This window comes from Theropithecus gelada, chromosome 2 (genome assembly GCF_003255815.1).
Source record: "Theropithecus gelada isolate Dixy chromosome 2, Tgel_1.0, whole genome shotgun sequence".
NCBI lineage: Eukaryota > Metazoa > Chordata > Mammalia > Primates > Cercopithecidae > Theropithecus > Theropithecus gelada.
Window position 1 is genome coordinate 170,817,132 of NC_037669.1, and position 21,885 is coordinate 170,839,016.

The 21,885-nt window shown below is 43.1% G+C and overlaps 1 protein-coding gene across 12 annotated transcripts in view; it reads right to left on the reverse strand.

The window, feature by feature from the left end:
• Positions 1-21,885, reverse strand: part of THRB (thyroid hormone receptor beta) — a 366,979-nt gene that overhangs the window by 104,823 nt on the left and 240,271 nt on the right. For 10 of the 12 annotated variants that reach the window (XM_025376929.1, XM_025376933.1, XM_025376931.1 and 7 more), the window contains one exon: positions 1,738-1,801. The exons of the other annotated variants lie outside the window; for them this stretch is intronic. In XM_025376929.1, the coding sequence (XP_025232714.1) occupies positions 1,738-1,759 (22 nt within the window). In that variant the 5' untranslated portion in view covers positions 1,760-1,801. The remainder of the gene's footprint in view (positions 1-1,737; positions 1,802-21,885) is intronic. 12 annotated transcript variants of the gene reach the window in all.

The following is a 21,885-nucleotide window of genomic DNA, read 5'->3' on the forward strand; positions in this document are numbered from 1 at the left end:
AGCCATCCTTATAGCACCTGCTCTCACACTGTCCTTTATCAGAAAGGAATACTGTCCCTCCAGTTTGCAGTGTGGCTACCTGCTGTCTGGTATCTGTGTGCTCACACCTGTGTGTGCTTGCGAAGACTTAGGCCATCACTCCTTCTGACTGCGATTCCCATCCATCCCAACAGAAACATTGAGGCTGTAGCTAAGGTTGAATGTGTTTGTTTATGACATAAGGAGTGCGATTTTAGTGGCGGAGAATTTGATCTACCTGGCTGTGGAATGGATGTCGGAGTGGGTGCATTTTGGTGCCTGTTGATGTGAAATAAGATATGTGATTCTGATGCCCTCACCTCCTACAGGCATGAATCATTGTGGTTTGCCCAGGCACCCCATCTTTTTGCTGTATCAGGAGCTCCAGTATGGGTGGGTAGAGAGGCTGGGCAAAGATGCTGGGAGAGATAAAGTTTATGGTCTTTGGGAGGCTTCAAAACTTTCAGAAGGCTGAGTGGCAACTTCCAGTTGCTTCAGTTTCTCAGGTCTACTGGATAGTAAGTTCTTGGAGCAATCCATCCTGCATGTTTAGTTCATCACTGGGTGATGACATGAATAGATCACCAAAGGTCAGGCTACATCCTCGACACACAGAGGTCTATGGGGACCTGCCCTGCTGCCATGGTAACAAAAAGGACAGTGGTGGGCTTGCTGCTAGGCTGGAAGGTATGTAGCTGAGGTCATAAACTGACAGCTCATGGCTTGATTCTAGTTAGCAGACATATTTCGGCTGAGCCATACGTCTATAAGATTTTTATAAGTTATTTGCTAACATCTAACATTTAGGTTATTTCATTTAAAATCTGAATTTCCAACTTCTCTTGCAAATTTGAAATCTGTGGACACATGGGGCTCCATTCCTTCTTGTCAGTGATTGCTTAGAGTGGGAGATGGCTTCCTTCTAGAAAGAACTAGAGCTCTCCAGCTTGGTTTTTCCTTTTACCCAACCTTTGCCATCACTGGTGTTATCGGCCTGTTCCCTCACACCTTTGAGTGTACAACCATCGCTCTATAAAGTGCACAAAGAATTTGCACTATTGCAACCTTGTATTCCTCCAAGATCATTCTGTCTCTCCTTTGACCCTTGCTAAGAGTTTTGTAACTGACTTATACCTTACATGACCTAATCATATTCCATTCTGACTCTACTGCTGAATGGAATAAACAGCCAACTTTTGAAAATATACACTTTCTGTGGCCACAAAGTATGTAGAGCCATTTATTATATGAATTGGAATGACTGTAAGAAGTAAACATACACTGTGTGCAGTGGCTCACTGTAAATCCAAGCACTTTGGGAGGCTCAGGTGGGAGGATCACTTGAGCCCTGGGAGGCTGGGGCTGCAGTAAGCCATGAGTGCACCGCTGCACTCCAGCCTGGGTGTCAGAGCAAGACCCTGTCTCAGAAAAAAAAAAAAAAAAGAAAAGACAATAGCAAACAGTGTTCAATGGCTAAAGGATGGCTAAAAATGAATAGTCATTTCCTCTCCATCACCTTTCTGGGGAGGATGCATCTTATAACATCAGAAGAACATGGAAGTACGTTTGTAGGGATGTATTCACAGGATTTAATAACACTTATTGGTTTGGAAATAATGGTTGCTGAAACTCATAAGTTAATCTTTAAGAACCTATAATTTCACTTTAGATGGAACAAAAATGGAGACAACAAAGAAAATATATTAAAAAAAAAGATACCTGTCATACTGTTGGGAGTCATAGGTTAGTAATCATTCTGGATCCCTTTTTTCACTGACATCTCCTACAAAGAAAAAATACAAAAAAAAAATCACAGATTACAATCTGCATTTTCCATAATGGTTTTGTTCCAAACAGTATCATATGCATTAATTACCTTGAAGCAATATTTGTTACTCTCAACTCAGAACTGGGGACATTGAAGCATAGGTGGGCTATATGATATGTGTAAATTTGTAAGACCTCTTAATTTTCATCTCAGGGTTCCTTCTATAAACATGTTTTAAAAATAAATTTTTTTTTAAGGTCAAATTTTTCCATCTCGGCTTTTTAAGAAAGCTACCAGCCCACTGATATGCTGTTTATCCCAAGAGTGGCTAAGATGTATTAGCATCTCTAATCTAGATCTTGCTTCTCCAGGTGTGGTCTGTGGGCCAGCAGTCTCGGGATTGCCTGAGAGCTTGTGAGAAATAGAAAATTTGGGCACTCTCTTAGTCAGAATCTGCATTTGGACAAGATCCCCAGGTGATTCATGTGCACTTTAAAGTCATAGACACACTGCCCTGGAGAACTGAATCCATATTCTCATCTGCCCATTTATGACTTGTCCTCATCAGAACTGAACTCTCCTGCTCACCACTACCTTAATGAGATCCAAGAGCAACAGAGAGACTTGGCCCTCAGGCTGGGGATGGAGGCCTGGTGCGTGTCAGTGACCAGAGGTGCCCTGACCCAGGGAAGAATGCTGAGGAAGGCCGCACACAGACGGATGACACAGATGGACACTGGCCGGTGATGAACCTGGGTCACAGCCCTTCAGCATATTGCTGGAGACAGATTAGGATTAGGTTTCTTTTTCTGGAGTGTGTTCTCTGGCCAGTGGTAGATGGTGGTAGCACGTTGGCTTAGGAATAGCACTGAAGCCTGAGGTATGGGCTTGAGGTCCAACGTTGTAATATACTACAAGCTGTGGGATCAGAAGTAATTTCAAAGCACTGGAAACACGATTTCTCCAGTGTAAGATGAGGAACTGATACTTGTTCTGCTTATTTCACAAGGCTGGTATTTCTGAGGTTTGAAGATGATGTGAGTGGAAGTGCTGGGTAATCTATAGTGCACTGTGCACATGAAAGGGAGGAACAATCTTGTTAAATAACTGGTTGGAGAAGAAGGAGGAGGAGGCAGAGGAAGTGTGTGGATTATGTTTTCAACACAGATTTATACATAGCCATTCATGCTCTGTCTCCACATCTAATGCTGCAGCAATGACTTCAAACCTCGATCATACTTCTTATCCCATTCTGTGGAAATTACATGTTTACATGGCTGCCTTTCCCACCAACTGTAATCTCTTTATGGCAGAGACTGCCTTTCTCATGTTTATATCTTCTACACTGAGCAGAACGTCAGATACATAACAGGTACTCAACAATATATGTTGAACAACTAAATAAAATAAGATGAATGAAGTTGACATAGCAAAGTGTAAGCTGCCAAATTGGCATCTGATGCAGGGGATGAGTATTCACTGCTAGGAAAATGCATTCTTGCCTCAGATTAGCTCGTCAAGGATCTCTACCACAAGCCCTTTGTCCCATCCTTATTCACCTGTCCAGCAGCGTTTTGAGTGAGAGGCACCAGGTTCTGAGATGCCTTAGGTGAGAGCACAGGTCGTATCTACAGCATTGCGGGTCCTGACCCTGTTGCTCCTCTTAGAAACTGCGCTGCCATTAACCTCCCCCTCCCAACCCACGGAAGCTGCCACGTTTTCACGTGCTACCACTCCTGAATATTCTAAAGAGGTGGAGGAACTTGGCTTGGACTGTGCCCCACCATAGTGCCCCACCTCTGGCCAAAGTGGCTCAAGACTTGAAGTGGACTAATAAGATGATTTTTCAGGATGAAAGAAAGGGAGGGAGTGAGGGAGAGACAGAGAGATTTTATCTAGTTCCTCTCTAGGGACAGAATTTATCAGAAGTTAAAACTCTAAAACTGAGACCATATCTCTCAGCCACCTGGAAAAAGTCCATTTGAAGTTGACAGAGAGGATCCATCAGACATTCACAGAGAGACTGAAGTGGAAGGAGAAAGCTGTGGTGCCTCTCAGTTCCTCCCGAGGCCCAGCCGTGTCCTCTTCTGCCCCTCCAGGGATTTGGCTACTCAGTCCTTCCTTGGATGCTCTCAGTAAAATATTACCCTTTTTACAATAAGCTGGTTTGACTTAGGTTTCTGTCACTTGCAACCAAAAGAATCCTGACTGATAATATTAAGATACAACATTAATACAAACATGTCAGCATAGTTTTGTATGCTTTTTATTGTCTAGAAGGCAAAGCTATAAAATCCCAGTTATGTCCTTATGATATCATCAGTTAAAAATATCTTCATTTTCAAAATTCCAATTAAAAGGCATATGAACTACAGGCAATTATTTTGTGTGGGGCAGAAAGCACCTAGGAACAGGAAAAAAAATCTTAATTCTTATTAAGACTTTAAAAAGTGTTATCACCACAAAATTTCATACTAATGTTTTCTTTTTAGTACTATTTTCCTTCAACCATAGTACAATTTAGTACTTTAGTATTTTAGGGTTACTATTACTATATAACAGAAATAGTATTACTAATAATATTAATAGTATACTAGTGTTACTTTTACTGTAGTATTTTGGTATTATTTAGTATTTAGTAGTATTTACTACCATTTTCCTTCAGTGAGCTCTAGAGTTTTCAATGTAATTCCAGTAAAGCTTCTAACAATCCCTCAGAGAAGGCAGGTGTCCCTGGGCCTCCCTTCCTGGTCTCCTATCCTATGTGGTGAGTGTTGGTAAAGTGCTCTGTAGTGAGGAGGGGAATCCCAAGATGGTGCTTTTCACAGCCATGGCAGAGGCCCGGAGCTCACCAGCAAATCATGGGATCAAAGGAGAAAACAAAGTCCAAAAGAACTTAAAAGTAAAGCAAGCTGAGTTTCTTTACTTGCCAGGAAGGAAACAAGCACAGCGAAGGGCTTTGTAGGTCAGGGAGGAGGAAGGGTCAAGGACTTGATGGGTTAGAACGGGGTGGCTATGCTAATGAAGGATTGATACCTAGCACCTGTGTGTCATTCATTAAAACATGCCCTATTTCTCTCTGGTCAGGGAAGTGTTTTCAATTAGATCCAGTGCGGGTCGGTGTACCACGGCCCTTCAAAGTCGATGGTCCTTTAACCACTTCAACAGTTCAGCACCAGGGGAAGGGAAACGCCATTCCATTTAGTCTTCTAGGCAAGTGCTACCCAAGTGGAGAATATTCCTTTGACATGGGTCATTCATTTGTTTGGTTATCGCGAGGCCTTGGTTGAGGCTACTCTGTTCAGGCAATGGCCTAGGTTTTATTCAAAGACAACACTGTGGCCTGTCCACAAGCAGCTTCTAAACTAACAGAGGGAGAGAATTGCACCAAATAAGTGCAAACATGTATACAGGTTTCACCCTACATGTCTCTTCAGAGTGGACTGGGGCCATGAGAGAAGGTAAGGTTATTTCTACTTGGGCTTATTTGGGGAGGATTTTGAGTGGAGGTGACCCCAGGCCTTTCGGCCCTTCTTTTAAATAGACTTCTCCCCAGGTTATGATTTAACTCTTTGTTCTCATCCTTGTGCTCCTAAGGCCCATGGACTACTCTGAAAGGAATGAGCTTCATACAGAAAAACTGGGTGGTGCCTTTACATTACGAAGGTTTTAAGCAGGGGTGTGATGTGACCCAATGTGTGTTTTTAAAGCTTTCCAGCAGCTCATGGGTGGAGGGCAGACTGGTCAGGCCACGGAAGGTCCAGAAGAGAGAAAAAGGTGCTGGAGTTTGAGTGGAGATGGCGGAGATGGTGAGAGGGCTAGGTGTTTAAGTGACATTTAGGAGGTAGAAACAAGACTTGTGAAGAATGTGATAGGAGCATTTAACACTGGGATAAACACCACGGATGCAGACAGGTTAAGATTGGAGGCTCTCTGCCCTCAAGGAATTTACAATCCATTTTATAAGCTGGTTGGGAAGGAACAGCTAAAAATAAAAGTCACAGATGCCATGTGCCAAGGGGTGGTGCTGAGAATCATACAGGTGGAGCCTTCCTCTGCCAGTTCTACCCGTTCTCAGCCCAGTGCTGTGTCCCTTAAATAAAGCTCATTCCACTCATTGGAAGAGTAGAAAAGCAGGCGTTCATCTCTCAAACACATAAAATGTGTTTGTATTTTAAAAATACAAATGATGGTAAAGTTATTATTGAATCCTCTGAAACTGAAAAGTAAATGGAATTATTATCAACACTTAGTAAATAGGTCCAGGGACTTTGGAAGGCCTTGGGCTCCATGCCACACTGTGAACTGTGGCTGCTGCTAATTACTCTAACAGCATCTTGGGCGGCATGGACAGAAATATAGCCTGTAGCTGGGCACTGTGGCATGCACTTGATACTCTTAGCTACTTGGGAGGCCAAGGTGGGAAGACTGCTTGAGCCCAGGAGTTTGACACCAGCCTGGGCAACATAGTGAGACCTTGTCTCAAAAAAAAAGGAAAGAAAGAAAAGATAAAAAGAAGGAAGAAAGAAAGAAAGAGAAAGAAAAAGAAAGAAAGAAGAAAGAAAGAAGAAAGAAAGAAAGAGAAAAAGAAAGAAAGAAGAAAGAAAGAAAGAAGAAAGAAAGAAAGAAAGAAAGAAAGAAAGAAAGAAAGAAAGAAAGAAAGAAAGAAAGAAAGAAAGAAAGAAAGAGAGAGAGAAAGAAAGAAAAAGCGAGCCTGTAGGACATTGGTCAGACCACACGTGGGCTGCTACATTTTAAGAGGGATGTCTCATGTACAATATCCTGGCCGATGGAAAACATATCTTACGGAAACATTGAAGGAAACCTAGAAAAGGGAAGAGTCACATGAAGGGTAGACAGTGGTCTTCAAATATCTGAGAAGCTGTCACGTGGAAGAGAGTGCAGGCATGTTCAGTGGACAGAGGACGGTGGAGAGATGCTTGGAGACTACTGAGGGGCCTTTCCCTGCCCTACCTGACATCTAAGAAGATACATGTCTCATAGGCTGGGGCGGCCACACAGAAGAACACAGTCTCCTTACCTTGCACTGCTTTTTGCTCTCAGGGCATGTTAAGCCTCTCTTGAGAAGACCTGGGTCTTTAAGCTGCAATAAAGTAGACGCCGTGTATATGAAATGGCTCCAGGGACAAGCTAAAATCCTGCTCCATGTCCCTCACTCCCTTCAAATTCTCCTTTAAAGCTTCATTATTTAGCTGAGTGATCTCAGCTATTAGGGAGTGTGCTCTCCTCAAGAAATGTAATGAAAAATTTCATTTCCATTTAATTATATCACTTGCCCCTCCCCTTGAAAAATGGGCAAGTGATTTGGTATATATTTTCAGAGAGTTCACAGATACTTCACAGGTGCAAAATCCACTCACGGCTGCCATATTAAGCTTTGGCTATGGACTTGATCAATCTTAAAATGCAGATCGCTAATGGAAAAGATGTAAGTTGATGTAAATGTGATCTAGTGAATAGAATGAAAAGGAGACACAAGAGCTATTTTTGGTTGGGACAAAGAGAAGAGAACCTACAAGCAGTAGATTCCTTTGTGGGTGGAAGACGAGTTTCTAAAAACAAGCCTGGAGGCTGAAGAGGAATCCATCAACCCAAGGATCTGGTATAGGGCTGTCCCATTAACCCCATCATGGGACACCAACTCAGGCTTTAGATCATTCAAGATGAATTACTCATGGAGCCCACTCCTGCAAGGCTTAGGTGAAGAACCAACCTGTAACTCAGGGACAGAAGAGCTGAACAAGAGGGATAAAAGATGTGTTTGAAGGCACTGAAGAGACTGTGATTAATTACACCTGTATGAGGGAACCCAATGGTGATACTTGAGTTTGGCTTTGGAAAAATGAGCTGGGATTTTTTTCCAGGCAGGGGATGAAAAGCATGGCTCAGAAGCACCAAAAGAGCAAACGGTATGTGATTGTAGGAGCGGGGCAGGAAGTGACTATGAATGACACTGCAAATGCAGTTTCAGGCCAGATGGTGAATGGTCTTGAAAGAATTGCTGTGGAACTTGGGCTTTATCCCATGAAAAATGGGGAGCCCTGGAAAGTCTTCAGGCAGTGATCTGGTGTGAGAAAGGCAGCCCTGCTGCAGTGTGGAGAAGGCCTGCTTGGGAGGTTCACCCTTTGGTGGCACCTCTTTGAGTGGGATCATTGCTATTAGGTTGATGCAAAAGCAATTGCTGTTTTTGCCATTACTTCTAATTGCTTTTGTTTTTGCACCTACCCAACACTTTCCTGTCTCAGTATTCAAGGTCACAAGGCTAGACCAGTGCCAGAGAGAACACCTGAACTCCTTCTTGTAGAACTCCAGCGCGCTTGCCCTGACCACACACCTTTGTTCCCTTGCGTTTCCTTTCTCTGTATCGAAACTACAGCACTGAAGGGGCGTCTGTAAAAATTACTCCATGAAAAATCTTTCCACATAGACCTGGGACTTGTTTATCCAACCTGTGCACTGAATCAAAACATGCTTCCCCTCACAGCTCATCATCAACCTTTTCAGAGGAGAGGGGTCTGTGGCCTTTTCAAACTGTCTTCCTTAGTTTTTCTTCTCTGTGGCTGTCTCAGGAGGACGGGTAGCAGAGTGTCATGCAGACTGATGTATCAGATGATGAGATGTAACAGGGCTCATCTGTTAATACTTCGGCAGGTGCTTCATGGGCAGCCCAAGGAAGCCATGACTAACTGGGTTGGGGGCTGTGGGTTGGGGAACCTTCATTAGAAATTCTCTTGGTTCATTTTAAAAGGTCAGACCCCTGAGTGTTATGTTATTACATATCCTAGCCTGAGACCATTAAAACTGGGAAGACCTTCAGAGAAGGACACATCCATCTTCTCACCTGGCATTGAGGTGATGCGCTAGATTTCCTAAGAAGTTGACGTGTAAGAGGGGGGGCATAGCTTGGGGATGTGTCTTGAAGTTGTGTTTAGGTAGCAAGCAATTATTTTTATGAAGTTTACTTGGTATTGTGGGGTGCTGGGCATGACTGGAGTTCATGGGATGGGGCTGAGCCCCTCGCCCCACCCTGTCCCCACTTGAGCCTTCTCACAGCTCTGTCTGTGGCATCTGGAAGCACAGCTGAATCAATGCAAATGGCTGTCCCCCCAGGTGGTCTGCACCCCATGCTAGGAGGGCAGTGAGGTTGTGGATCTCTTAGGGGTAGAAGTGGAGTTTCCCCTTCTTTTCCTCTTCCCCCTCACAGGAGGAGAGGAAGAGCTATACATCAAACCTTTGACCCTTTCATTTGGGAAATATTTTAAAGAACAAGTCCAATCCCAGGTATGGGGGAAAGGCTCCTGGTCTGGGCATCATTCCAGATGGCTTTGGGTCTCAGTTTAGTAGTTTGGGGATCATGGACAAGTTCCTTTAACTCTCCAGGCCTCATTTGTAAAGATAAATCACAATTCCTGCCCTCTCAGGGTTATGCTGAGGACAAAAGGAATTGGAAAATGCCTGTAAATTTAAAAGGAGGACACAAATGTAATGTATTGGGAGACTTCTTTATTGTTATAGGCATCATTATTATGATCTCCTCATCTCCTGGCGAGCCTCAATCATCCCACAGGCATGGGGAACTGAAGCTCTTGCCTGGTCTAACTTCAAGGCTCCCTGAGGTCATTTAAAGACTCAAGAACAATACAGAGTCCATCTCCCCAGATGCCGTCATCACCAAGATTAAAAGGAGGTGAAATTGCTTCTCCTTCACCCGCCATTCTCCTCTTGCAAGGCTGAATTTTACCTTTTGTGAAAAAATTTTTTCCCTTTCAAGGTTACTTTGCATGTTCATTTAACCTTGTTATGGGGAGTAAGAAAGTTTGGACACAGAAATAAATTTGTTCCCAAGTCTATAGCATCCTAAGTGCAACCCCAGCTGTCCTTCCCCAAGGCCTTTGCATTTTAATATTAAATCTAGGACCCAATGAAGTGAATAAATAATGGTTGAATTTCTCATGATAGGAATCAGTTAAGAACTCAAATAGGAGAACAGAGGCAAGGTGTTTTCAAATCATACCACGCTGTGATCCACCTTTTGTATTCAGTAAAACTAACCCTATTTGGGAATGTAGTATCAAAAAATCAGTAAGAGAAAAAATATGAAAAGCTAGTGTAGTTAGACTGGGCATGAGGCTAGAGAGGAACATAAGACTCTGAGTTAGTAAAAGTGTGGAAAACTAGTGAAAGCTCTGTCAGTCCCGTAGCCCAGGTATTAATCTGAGTGGGTCACCTCTTGGAGGGGAAGGCAGTCAGAGTCTCTCCATTGGGTGTGGCAGGAGACTCACGCCCCACATAACAGACTTTAGCAAATGACTGTTGAATGGCAAAGCTATACTTTTCATTTTCAGATTTTCAGGCAGTCTCTGTAAGTGTTTTGCCTTCAGGAAGGGAGATAATTCAACCAGGGTCTGTGATTGAAACTGAGCTTCATTTGCTGTTGCTGATATTTCTTTCTGTTCTTAGTAAAATAATTCACTTTTACTTCCACTCCACCCACTCTCTCAATTCAAGTTCAACAATCTCACTCTAGAGTTCACTCTACTCTTTATGTTAGTCAACATCCAGGCCAAATCATCGTCCTCTTCTCTCTCTTCCCCTTCGCCTCTCCTTTTCCACCTCTCTCCCAGGCAAAGTCACCATGGCATGTTGCAAAGAGCATTGGCCTCGCCACTTAACTATGGGATACTGAGTCAGGAGTAACCATTCCCAAAATGGGAATAAGGCCGTACATCTCAAAGGGGACACTGGGTTAAGTGAGACGTGCGCACTTAATCGATGGTAGTATTCTACACCCTTCCCTGCTGGGTTCTGGGGCTACAAGCAGAGTAAAATCTGATTCCTGTGTTGAGGACTAGGGCAGCAGTGGTAGAGGTGGAGTGGGCCTTAAACAAACATAGCCCCCTGCAAATCTAAAAGCATCAACTACATCTAATTTATTGTCACATTGAGTGAAACATGGAACACTTTTAAGCCAAATAAGGTAGTGATATAAAAGTAAAGAAGAAAACAGCCAGTAAAAGTTTTATGAGACCAACCTGAAAGGACCAGCTTGGCCACCTGCTGTTTATAGTGCAGTTTCCTTATGGCTGTCTTTCTCTACAGGTGGCCTATCATCTCTGAACACTCCTGAGAAATGGAAGATGGTCTCTTAAGAGGGTAGCCCAGAGGTAGTTTGAGGAAGGAAAACGTCTGACAGCAGGAAAACACTTCGACAGATGCCCCTTTGGCCAAAGCATGCTGTTAAAACTGACTCTAGTGACACCTGGTGGATAGTAGGGTAACTTCTCCCTGCTAAAGAAAGGCTGCGTGTGTGTGTGTGTGTGTGTGTGTGTGTGTGTGTGTGTGTGTGTGATGAACGGACTGGAAACACATTCATCATGTCAGGGAAATTAATTCCTAAGGAATGAGGGTACCATGCAAAACCACCAGATGCCAGAATATATAATTGTGGTTAGGTGACTCACTGAGACACATGCATGAAAAACAACAAACAAGAATGTGAAAATAAAACATTAAGACTGCAGCAAAGGATTTATTATTGATTTTTAAAAAGAGTTTGATAACGAGTAAGACAGTAACAAGCAATCCACTCCCTCCCGCAACCCTGGATGGCATCATAAGAAAAGACTCTAGTACTTGATCACTTGATAGTATCATCTGAAATTTAAAAGAAAATTCAATCTTGTCCCAGGGAGACAGTGTCTCTCAGTCTGAGTCAGTGCTCTGCTGCCTCTGGAATCTGCAGTGAGCTCCTTCAGATTTTTATCCCTGGGATAAAAATAATAATCTTCCTAAATGGGGTGTTACGAGACTGCTGTGCTCCTAAAATTCCCTTGAAGATGAAGATAAAATTATCCTAATAAATATAGTTATAACTGTTCACTACTTCTTCAATGTCAAATGGGGGTCAGGGGACATGGCGCTACATTGCAAAGCTCTTGCAGAAATTGACTTCAGAAACTTTGTCTCCATTCTCACGCATTAGGTTCTTTTTTTCTTTCTTTTTTTTTTTTTTTTTTTTGAGACAGAGTCTCGCTCTGTCACCCAGGCTGGAGTGCAGTGGCATGATCTCACCTCACAGCAACCTCTTTCTCCTGGGTTCAAGCAATTCTCCTATCTCAGTCCCCTGAGTAGTTGAAATTACAGGCACAAGCCACCATGCCTGGCTAAGTTTTGTATTTTTAGTAGAGCCAGGGTTTCACCATGTTGGCCAGGCTGGTCTTGAACTCTTGGCCTCAAGTGATCTGCCCATCTCGGCCTCCGAAAGTGCTGGGATTACAGGCGTGAGGCACTGCATTCAGTCACACATTAGGTTTTTGTTTGATTCTGCTTGGTAAAGGTTCTGTTGGCCCTTTATCAGAAATTCCAGTGGTTTTCTGTAAGGTGTCAGGTGCATGGTATAGCACACACAGCCTGAATTTGTCTTTCAACAGTGTGTATCAAAGGTGATTTTCAGGAATGCACCAGAGCAATTATTAGTTCAAATCTGCAAGAGTTAATCCATCCTATTTGGAACACTAAATGAGAATTTAGGTCATCATTATTATTATTTGATGGAGTCTTGCTATGTTGCCCAGGCTGGTCTCAAACTCCTAGCCTCAAGCAATTCTCCTGTCTCAGCCTCTATCATTATTATTATTTTGAAAAATCACAGGAGCCTTGGTTAAGGGTTGTGTCAGGGAGCTGGGATGGGTAGATCTGGGTAGGAAGGTTATAAAGGAAAGAAGCCCCTCAAAGATGCTAATCGTTCTAATTTTCTTTTAGCTTCTCCCCTGCTAATATTTAACCTCAGAATGTGTATTTCCTGCAATGCGATGGCTTGAATGCATGATCCTGCCATGCAGTTGTGTACAGTTGCGTGCACATGCAGAACGTGTGCAGTTAAACTATACTTGGGGGCAGTCATGCTGTAACAGAAATTCCCAACTTTCTCAGTGTATGCCACTCTTAGTGTTTCAGTAATATTTTTTACAGTGACCCTTGGTCAAAAGAAATACTTAAATGCCCTGTTTATGAAGTTATGAGATCCAAACAGCTGGATAGTTGGATTTGCATGGTGTCTGACAGTTGTTTCTGGGTTTCTCTCAAAAATTAAAAACATCCCACTGTATTTCTGTGGGGTTGCTGTGGTACCCAAGGTGCTCCGGTACAGATTTTGGGAACCGTGGCTGTAAAAGCTTTGAAAATCAGTGAAAAGTCTAAAAGTGTGATTTGCATTATCTCCTTTCACCCCTCACTCTTTGTGAGACCATGGCCACAATATTTCACCTAAAGGTGCCATTTAAAAGTTTCATACAGCCAAGTGAGTCGGCCTGGCTTACCACTGTGGCATGGAGAATATGAGAAAGAGACACAGAGTGAAGTCTTAGCAGGATTTAAGGCAGCTCTGGGAATAAATCAGGCTTAGTTATTATTCAGTAGTTTACTGAGCCCACATCATATGTGGAGGCTACGACAAAGAATCTAAAAAGTAAAAGAACACAGCCCTTATATCATCTGAGAAGAGGATGCAATAGGTCAGATTATCACTGGGAATTACACGGATGCCAACCATAGATGAGAAGCTGGCTACATACTGAACACTTCACATTCTGAGGTAAAAATCACACAAATAAGCACAAGATGTTCAACATGTTGGAAGAGTTGTGTGAATACCTCAGTAGATGAATACATGACCGGTTGCCTGCATTCCAATTCTGTTCTGCTTCTGACTTACAGGTAGCAAGGAGCTACCTATAGCGTAAGCTAAACTAGTGTCTTTCAAACTTTGGTGAGCATGTGAAGGGCTTGTTAAAACCAACTGCTGGGCTCCATTCCCAGAGTTTCTGATTCAGTTAGTTTGGGGGTGGCCTGAGAGTTTGCATTTCTAACAAGTTCCTAGGTGATCTGGACATACTTTCCAGGGCCCACATGTTGAGAACCACCAGCCTGATCCATTTAAGAACATGTTGGAGGAACTAAGGAGCCATCCTGGTAGGCTATACTCACTCAACACATGGCAGGCACCCCCACCTCTCCATCCTGACCTGCACATGGTTAGCCTTCTCTAGAACATTTCCAGCGAACGGCAGCTTACTCTGGCCAACACATCCAGTTCTGTTGGTGGACTGTGCCCACGGAGGGCCACTTGCATTTTAAATGGGCACAGCTGAATTTGGGACACTCAAGTCCTGTGGCACCAAAATGGCAATGTGACACAATGGGAAGGGGACTGTACCAATTGGGCCTTTTTATTTTGTATTTTCCAAAAGATTGGCTTTGCACTCTGCTTACTTGTAAGTATGGGCACAACCACAAAGGATGCAGAACGGTGTTCTCAGTTCTCAAGGAGGGTTTTCATGGCAGAATCATCTGAGGAGCTTTGCTCACTATCTCCAGGCCTGGGCCCAATAATGTGTACTTAGAAAAGGCCACTCAGGTGATTCCATTGAGACCTTCTGCTCACGGGAGAAGTGCTTGAGTTTGAGCGTGGAGACAGGTCACTCTACTGTCACCTCTTAACCCTACAGCCATTTGCTCTGCCACTGCGAGCCCACATGTGTATGTCTCACTGTATTATGTCCGGCTCAACTTCCTCAGGCCTACAGAGAAATCTATTCTTGTGTCTCTTGTCACCCTTCCTTGGATGGTGGCAGTCATGGCCAGTGTGGCTTATCCAAAGCACATGGCCAATTAAAACTCATTAGCTAGGTGCTAGAGAACAGATCCAAAAAGGGGTACCTGCTATTGCACCAACAAACCAAGTGCACCTTTCTAGTGGACTTCTATACTGAACCCTCCTCGCCTGCCCCTTGTCTTTATTTTCTTAGAGCAGGGTTCTCAAAGTGTGCAGACAGCAGAATCAGATCACTGGGGAACAAGAGAGCAATGCAGATGCTTGGCATGTATCCCAGACCTCATGGGTTATAAACTCTGAAGGTGGGGTTTGGGGCCTGTGTTTCTAATGCATGCTTGAGTTTGAGAACTACCGCTTTATAGTTTTGGTGCATTCCCCTGCCCATCGCCACAAATTAGAAGGTCTTCAAAAGGTAGGGACCACCCTCCTTCCTCCCCCAACAAGTTAGCACAGTGATGGGTGCATAGTAGGAACTCAAAAAGCATTAGTTATTTCTTGAAGCTAGGGCAGCTGTACTGCCTGTGCACAAGAGTGAATAAACACCCCCTTGGCGTGCCACCTCTGAGAGGTTGCCAACACTGGGTCTCAATTCTCTCCCATTTCTTATGGGTTGTATTTTCCATATTTACAAATCAGCTTTCCCTAAATCCTCTCCAAGATTTTTACATTCTTTTCAGCTCAGGAAGCCAAAAACAAGATGGCATGTTTTAGCCAATGTCTGTTTCCTGCTGGGGGGGAAGGGCATTTTTGCATGATTCTTAAATTCCATACTCCCAGCATGGTGATTATTTTCCGAACAATAGAACCAGATTGCTGATTCATGTTCGGCTCACGGCTCCAAGCATTTTTTTTTTTTTTCCTGCTGTACTTGTGCCGATGCAACACAATAATGTTCTATTCAGCCCTCTGAATTAGAAATGCCAGCAGCTCAGATATGCAACTGAAGAATCCCCCCTCCCCTGTGGCTTATTTAAAGCCTTCCCACAAATAACACATTTTGAAATATTAGACGGTGCTCACTTTGAGCCATTTGGCTTGGGCAAGGACAGTTAAACCTTATTTTTTTTTCTCAGCTGCTCCTTGCACAATGCCTGGCACACTGTCACTATTATTCTTAAACACTGTTTGTTGAGTGAATCACATACCCTCTTCTAGAGGTTCAAGCCTTATCCTCCTCTTCTGCCCTGATACATTACAATAAGCCCTTTCTTAGGTGCAGAGAGAAAGCCCCGCTCTCACATTCAGAGGCTCGTGTTTGGATCCAGCCAAAGAATGAGATTGACCTCAAGGTCTGATGATCCAGGTGGGTTCCAGCCAGCCCTATCCCAGTTTGCACACTGTCTGCAGCACCAGTCCTGCCACTGCTATAGCAGCAAGATCTTTGGCTGCCTCTCAGCACAGCTTTGCCAATGAGCAAGTGGGGTCATCTGTGGGGTTTTGTTTCCTAGCCGCAAAGTCAAACCAGGGGGACTACTTAGTGCTCTGAAAGCTCTATGGTCAACCTGCCTTGCACATCAAAATCACCTGCGCATCTTTGGGGAAAAAAAAAAAAAAAAAAAAAAAAAAATCCCAGTGCCCAGGTGCACTCCAGGCCAATTAGTGTTTGCAGCTCAGGCCTCAGTGTGTAAAGCGGCCTGGGTGATTCTGACGCGCAGCCAAGGTTGAGAGCCACTTAGGTTTAGAGGCCCTAAAGTAGCCTCTAAAGTAGTATCCAGGGGTCTCCTGCAACTGCCCTTGCCCCTCCTCATCTCTGCTTAAAATGGCATTCCAACAGTTAGAATACGATTCCGCTGCTGCCACCCCTCTGCTCACAATCCCACTGGCTCCCCCAAGGATCTGCGACATCTGCCTCTCTGTCTCTCCTCTCCCAGTTTCAGCTTCACCAACTCCTTCCTATTCCTCAAACATGTCATATGTGGCCCCTGCAAGAGGGCCTTTTGTGTCAGGATTTTTCCTTGTCTGAAATGCTCATGCCTGCAACACCTGATTGGGTCCCTCCCTCACCTCCATTAAGGGTTGAACACCCGAACTTCTCAGGGGTGCCTATTTGAACATCCCAGTGCTGTCACCTGCCCCTTCCCTGGGCACTGCACTTCCCAATACCCCTCATCTTCCTCTCCGGTCTCTCTTTGCCGTAGTACTTAGCGTCTTTTAACATGCTGTACATTTTACTTCTGTGCTTTGCTGCTGCTGTTTTGACTGTTTTGTCTCCCTCTGCTAGGAAGTCAGCTCTATGGGGACAGGGATCTTTTTCATTCTGTTTACTGATGACCCCAAGTGCTAACACAGTGTGTAGCTCATAGCAGGCCCTTAGTAAATACTTGTTAAATGGAGACCACCCTTGTTGGGGGTGCTAGGGATACGTACTGAATGGAGGAAGGGAGGTTCAGTGACACAAAAGGAGATAAATTTCCTCAAAAATGACAGATTTTGAGGAAACACTTATTAAATTCTAATTATGAGGAGTTGCCAGGCAATGTCTAGGTTAAAAAAAAAAAAAGGCACACTCTAGAGACAGGAAGCGGATGAGTGCTCAGCTAGGGCAGGCTGGTGGGAGTGGGGGATTGGTTTAAGGATGGGGAGTGACTGCTCATGGATACAAGGGCTCCTTTTGGGGTGGATGAAGGTATCCTAAAAGGAGATTGTGGTGACGGCAGTACATAAATGGCTGTAAATACACCAAAATCCACTGAACTATGTATTTTCAATAGATAAACTTTGTTATATAAATTATGTCTCAATAAAACTGTTAAAAATACACACCTAACTGAAGCATCATACAGGGTGTTAAAGACAGAGCTGAAAAAGAAGTAGGCTATTATTATTTCTGGTCAGGCATATGGATTTTCTCTGGCTTGAGTTTTGAATTAGGCGTGAGAGAGAAGCTTCCATATCTCTCATTTGCTACCAGAGAAATCTATTTATTGGTAGAGAAATGTAACTGAAACTTCTTGATCAAGGCCTACCTCAAGAGCAATTTATTTGGATTAAATGGTTTTCCTTAATAATTTCCACATCTATCAAAATTCTGCAGTCTTTTCTAGGCCTCCAGGGCAGTTTTGGAAAACAAACAGCTACTTTGTATGAAACTGAACTTTGACACTTTTGAACTTATAATGAACTTTAACACTTTTGAACATCAGTGCCTACTGATGGGCAATTGCCCCGCACAAACAGAGCTCAAAGTGTCTGTGGCAGTGAACTGAGATGTTGCTTAGCTAGCAGCCCTGTGAATCTTCCTCCTGAGAACTCACTGATGTTATGGTTATCTAATAATATATATGGAACAATAACAGCACATTGCAATGAAAATGATGCATGGTTACAACTCAATGAAGACCATTCTCCCTCTTCTGGGAGCTTGACAGCATACCTTGTTAAGCTGTGAAGGGGGAAACTTTCTTTCTGCTCTTCTGCCTGTTTCTCTGCTCAAAATCTTGACACACGCCCACCAGTGCACAAAGGGTCTATTTGAACAAAGGTCAGGAGGCTATCCAGAGTCCTGGCTTCAACCTTCTCTTTCGGGAATCCCTAAGATGTGAGCAACGTGGTGATATGAGAAGACTCTTGGGGACTGCTGCTGTGCGTCTGGAGAACTGAGGAGGACACAGTCACTATGCCATCAATAATCAGAATGTTTGAGGGAATGGATAAGTTTTCTGCTCATTGATGAAACAGAGGGCCAGAGGACTGAGAAACTTGTCCCTTGTCACCCAGCTGGCAAGGGGAAGAGTTAGACTGCCAACCCACAACAAGTGCTTTTAACTGCTGAGCCATTCTGCTTCCCACCTGCAAGGTGCACATCACTCAGCTGGGTGCCATGATGGGCGCAGAGATGACTAAGCCCCACCCCTTTCCTTCTGACAGATATTGACTGGCAGAGGAGACAGGATGTGCACAAACAATTCTAATTAGGGGAGGCTGTATTTGTACTCTGTCAGAAGTGCAGAGGGCCATGAGTGTGTGTGGAAGAGAAAGAATAACAAAAAACCCAACTTTACAAAACATGGACACTCCACAGGTTACCATGCCTCCCTGCACAGGGACCATGCCAGTTTTTCTCTGTCAAGATCCAGCTATAAACTGAGGGCCTGGTCAGGTGTGGTGGCTCATACTTATAATCCCAGCACTTTGGGAGGCCGAGGCAGGCAGATCACTTGAGGTCAGGAGTTTGAGACCAGCCTGGCCAATATGGTGAAACCCCATCTCTACTAAAAATACAAAAATTAGCCGCGTGTGGTGGCGCATGCCTGTAATCCCAGCGACTTGGGAGGCTGAGGCAGGAGAATCACTTGAACCTGGGAGGCAGAGGTTGCAGTGAGCTGAGATAGTGGCACTGCACTCCAGGCTGAGCAACAGAGCGAGACTCTGTCACAAAACAAAACAAAATAAAACAAAACAGAGGGTCTTTCATAATGTGGGTTATGTAAAGTATAGTTTATTGGGTTGGTATCATTCTGATCATGCAATCTGGATGCTTGGACAGAATAGCTACATCGGATTGTTTTAATTTCATTTGTACATGTGTCCCCAAAGATAGCATGTCCCTTACAGAGATGTTGTGGGAATTAAAAGAGTTCAGGCAAGAAAAGGGCTTAGGATAGTACCTTGCACATAGTAGGTGCTCAGGAAATGTGAGTTGTTATTGTTATGCATAGTTAATCCAAGGTTCTGGAGAACTGAGTATCGGGTACTAGAGACCTAATTCCATAGGGTCCTGGTCATTTTGTTACACACCAAGAGAAGAGCTGGCATGTGAAGTGTGTTCCTTTCATGGGGGTGTCAAGAAAGAAGGCAGTGGAACACTCACTGAGTGCCACTGCTGCCTACTGAGAACCTGATTTACTTCATGCACTGGTTGTAGGGTTGCAGTTTTTGAAAAGGGCACGGTATTGATATTTGTCGGTGTGAAATGATTTCTTATATAATAGCTGGTAACATTAGGAAAGGGTGGGATTTCTATTCTCTAGCATGATACTGTGTAGAAGAGATTTAATGAGAGGATAACCCAGTCCTCTGGGGGCAGCAGCATTTGTATAACTGACTCTTTTCAGCAATTCGGCAACAATTAATAGGAACCATTTGACGTCTCTGTTGGGACTTCAACTAATGCTTTCCCAGTGAGAGAATATTTAAAAGAATATTTTCACAACTTTACTTTCCCTCAAAAATATAGTTTTGATCCCAAAATGATAGTTTTTACAGGTGTCATTTGGGATGCGTCAGTTGTACCATCTCTAGAGTCAAGAAAATGTTTATCATAAACAAGGCCCACTTAATGACTAATTTTTGTATATGAAAAGGAAAGACAGTGGATCTTGGTCATCAATTTGTATTGTTGATTTTACTTACTATAAACAAACATGAACCATTTCATTTTTCAGAAAAAAAATTCATGTAATCTGAAAACAAAGATTACCAGAGAAACAGGAATTAACCTGTTTCAAAAATGCTAAAGAAATATTGTGGATCCCACATGAAATGCTTGAATGTGTTTCTGGAGTCACTTCTCAGCTCCATGGCAAAGGCCAGCTAGACAAAACGTGGATCTTGGCTTTAGAGTAGAATTCTACAACAAATGTAAAGAGTTTCTATTTGTTGTGTTCCATGAAATTCAGTACAGAAAAAAGAAAATAACAATACTTCTTTATGATGAGTAAATATCTTAATCACCATACATCTTACAAATGTGTGCACAGTTTCCTAAAAAGTAAGGATAGTAATGATGATAACAATAAAGGCAATAATAGCAATAGCAGCTAACATTTGTTGAGTGCTTGCTATGTTCTAAAGGGTTCTGGTAAGTTCTAGGGAAACTGCCAGGGATTCTGCTGCCTCCTTTATTACTCTCATTACTCGTATTACCAACATATGATGTAGGTGGTACCATCCACATTTTACAGTTGGGGAACTAAAGTTAAGAGATGTGACGCCCTTGCCCAAAACTGCAAAAATTTTAAAGTGGGAGAGACAGGAAGCAAATCATTTATGCTCTAAATCACTACACTTGACTGCATCTTGCAAGAATAATAATGATTACATGCATTTATATTGCCTTTTTACACAGTATTTTTTCATTTGATGCTTACAACCTCATTTTATTATCTCTTTTACAGATGAGGAAGCTGAGGCTCAGATGTTAAATGTCTAAAGATAAACACTGGTATACGGGGAAGTCAGGACCCAAAATGATGCCTCCTGACCCCGAATCCCAGCTTCTTTGTGAAGAATTAGAGCTTCAATCTTTTCTGAATGAAAGGCCCTAAGAATTTTCTACAATTTTTCTACGAACAAAAATCACATCTATGGGATATATATACTTCAAAAATAAAGTTTATAGCTTAGAATATCAGGCAACTAAAATTTTAATATATAAAGCACAGGATTTGGCCAGGCTGAAACCAATTATTTGAAAAGTTTACTCTTGATGAGTCTGGAGTACTCACATGGCCAACTGTGTATCAGTTAGACACGTTATTTAAGTGGCAGGAAAACATTTCTTGTTGGATATGAGACATTTCTGAGTTCAGTAAAGGTTATGTGGTTTCTCAGAAAATTAGAACTTCTATTAATAATCAGTGCTCCATTTCATTGAGGATATTATTCCTATTACTTTGAGGTCAAATTCATAAGAATGAACCCTAACAGTATACGAATTGGGTAGGAGTGTGTACAAATGAACTGCCCTTAAACCCCAACCCCAGGCACTGAGCTATCAGGCTCAATCCTGTATTGATGCTGCTGGAGACATTTCTAAAGGGATTACAAAGGAATACTCCTCTAATAAAGAAAATATCCTTTTCTCGAAAAGCCAAGAGATATCTGGAAATTTAGGACATCCGTAGTTGTTTAAAGGAAAGGTTTGGAATAGTACAATGAATAAAGCTGGCTAGCTGCCATTTATAAAACTACTGAGTTTTTGACCCAAAAGCTGGGTGCTAGTTTGTTACCTGTTGTCCCTCAGCTCCAGATCCACCCTTCTTTGCTCTGTTCTGTGATGCTGGGGCTGGGATGTGGCTATTTCCCAGAGTCCCTTGCCAGAGGGTTTTCTACTCACTGGAAGAGGACCGGAAGGTGAGGAGAAGGAACTTCCTTCCTTTTTCATGCCCCAGGAGCATCCTCCAGTAGTCACTGTTGACTGGAGTATGGGTCTCTTTCTACATTTCCCTCAGAGGTTCTAGCAGCAGCTGGTTGGCTTCCTTTCTTAGTGGTCCAGGCACCAGCTCCACAGGACTGCTCCCCTAAGTTCTTAGATCCTACTAATGTCATCTCCTCTTTTTGTTTCCCAACTCATGGTGACAGCTACTTCTTGCAACTGGGTTACCTCAGTGTTCCTTTTTGCTCTTTTAGTGCTCCAATTCCTATATAACAACCAATTCCCTGAACTAAATCCTTCTGTTTGAATTACCTAGTGTGATTTTGTTTCCTCTCTGGATCCTGACTGTTGCATGTCAGTGATACACTT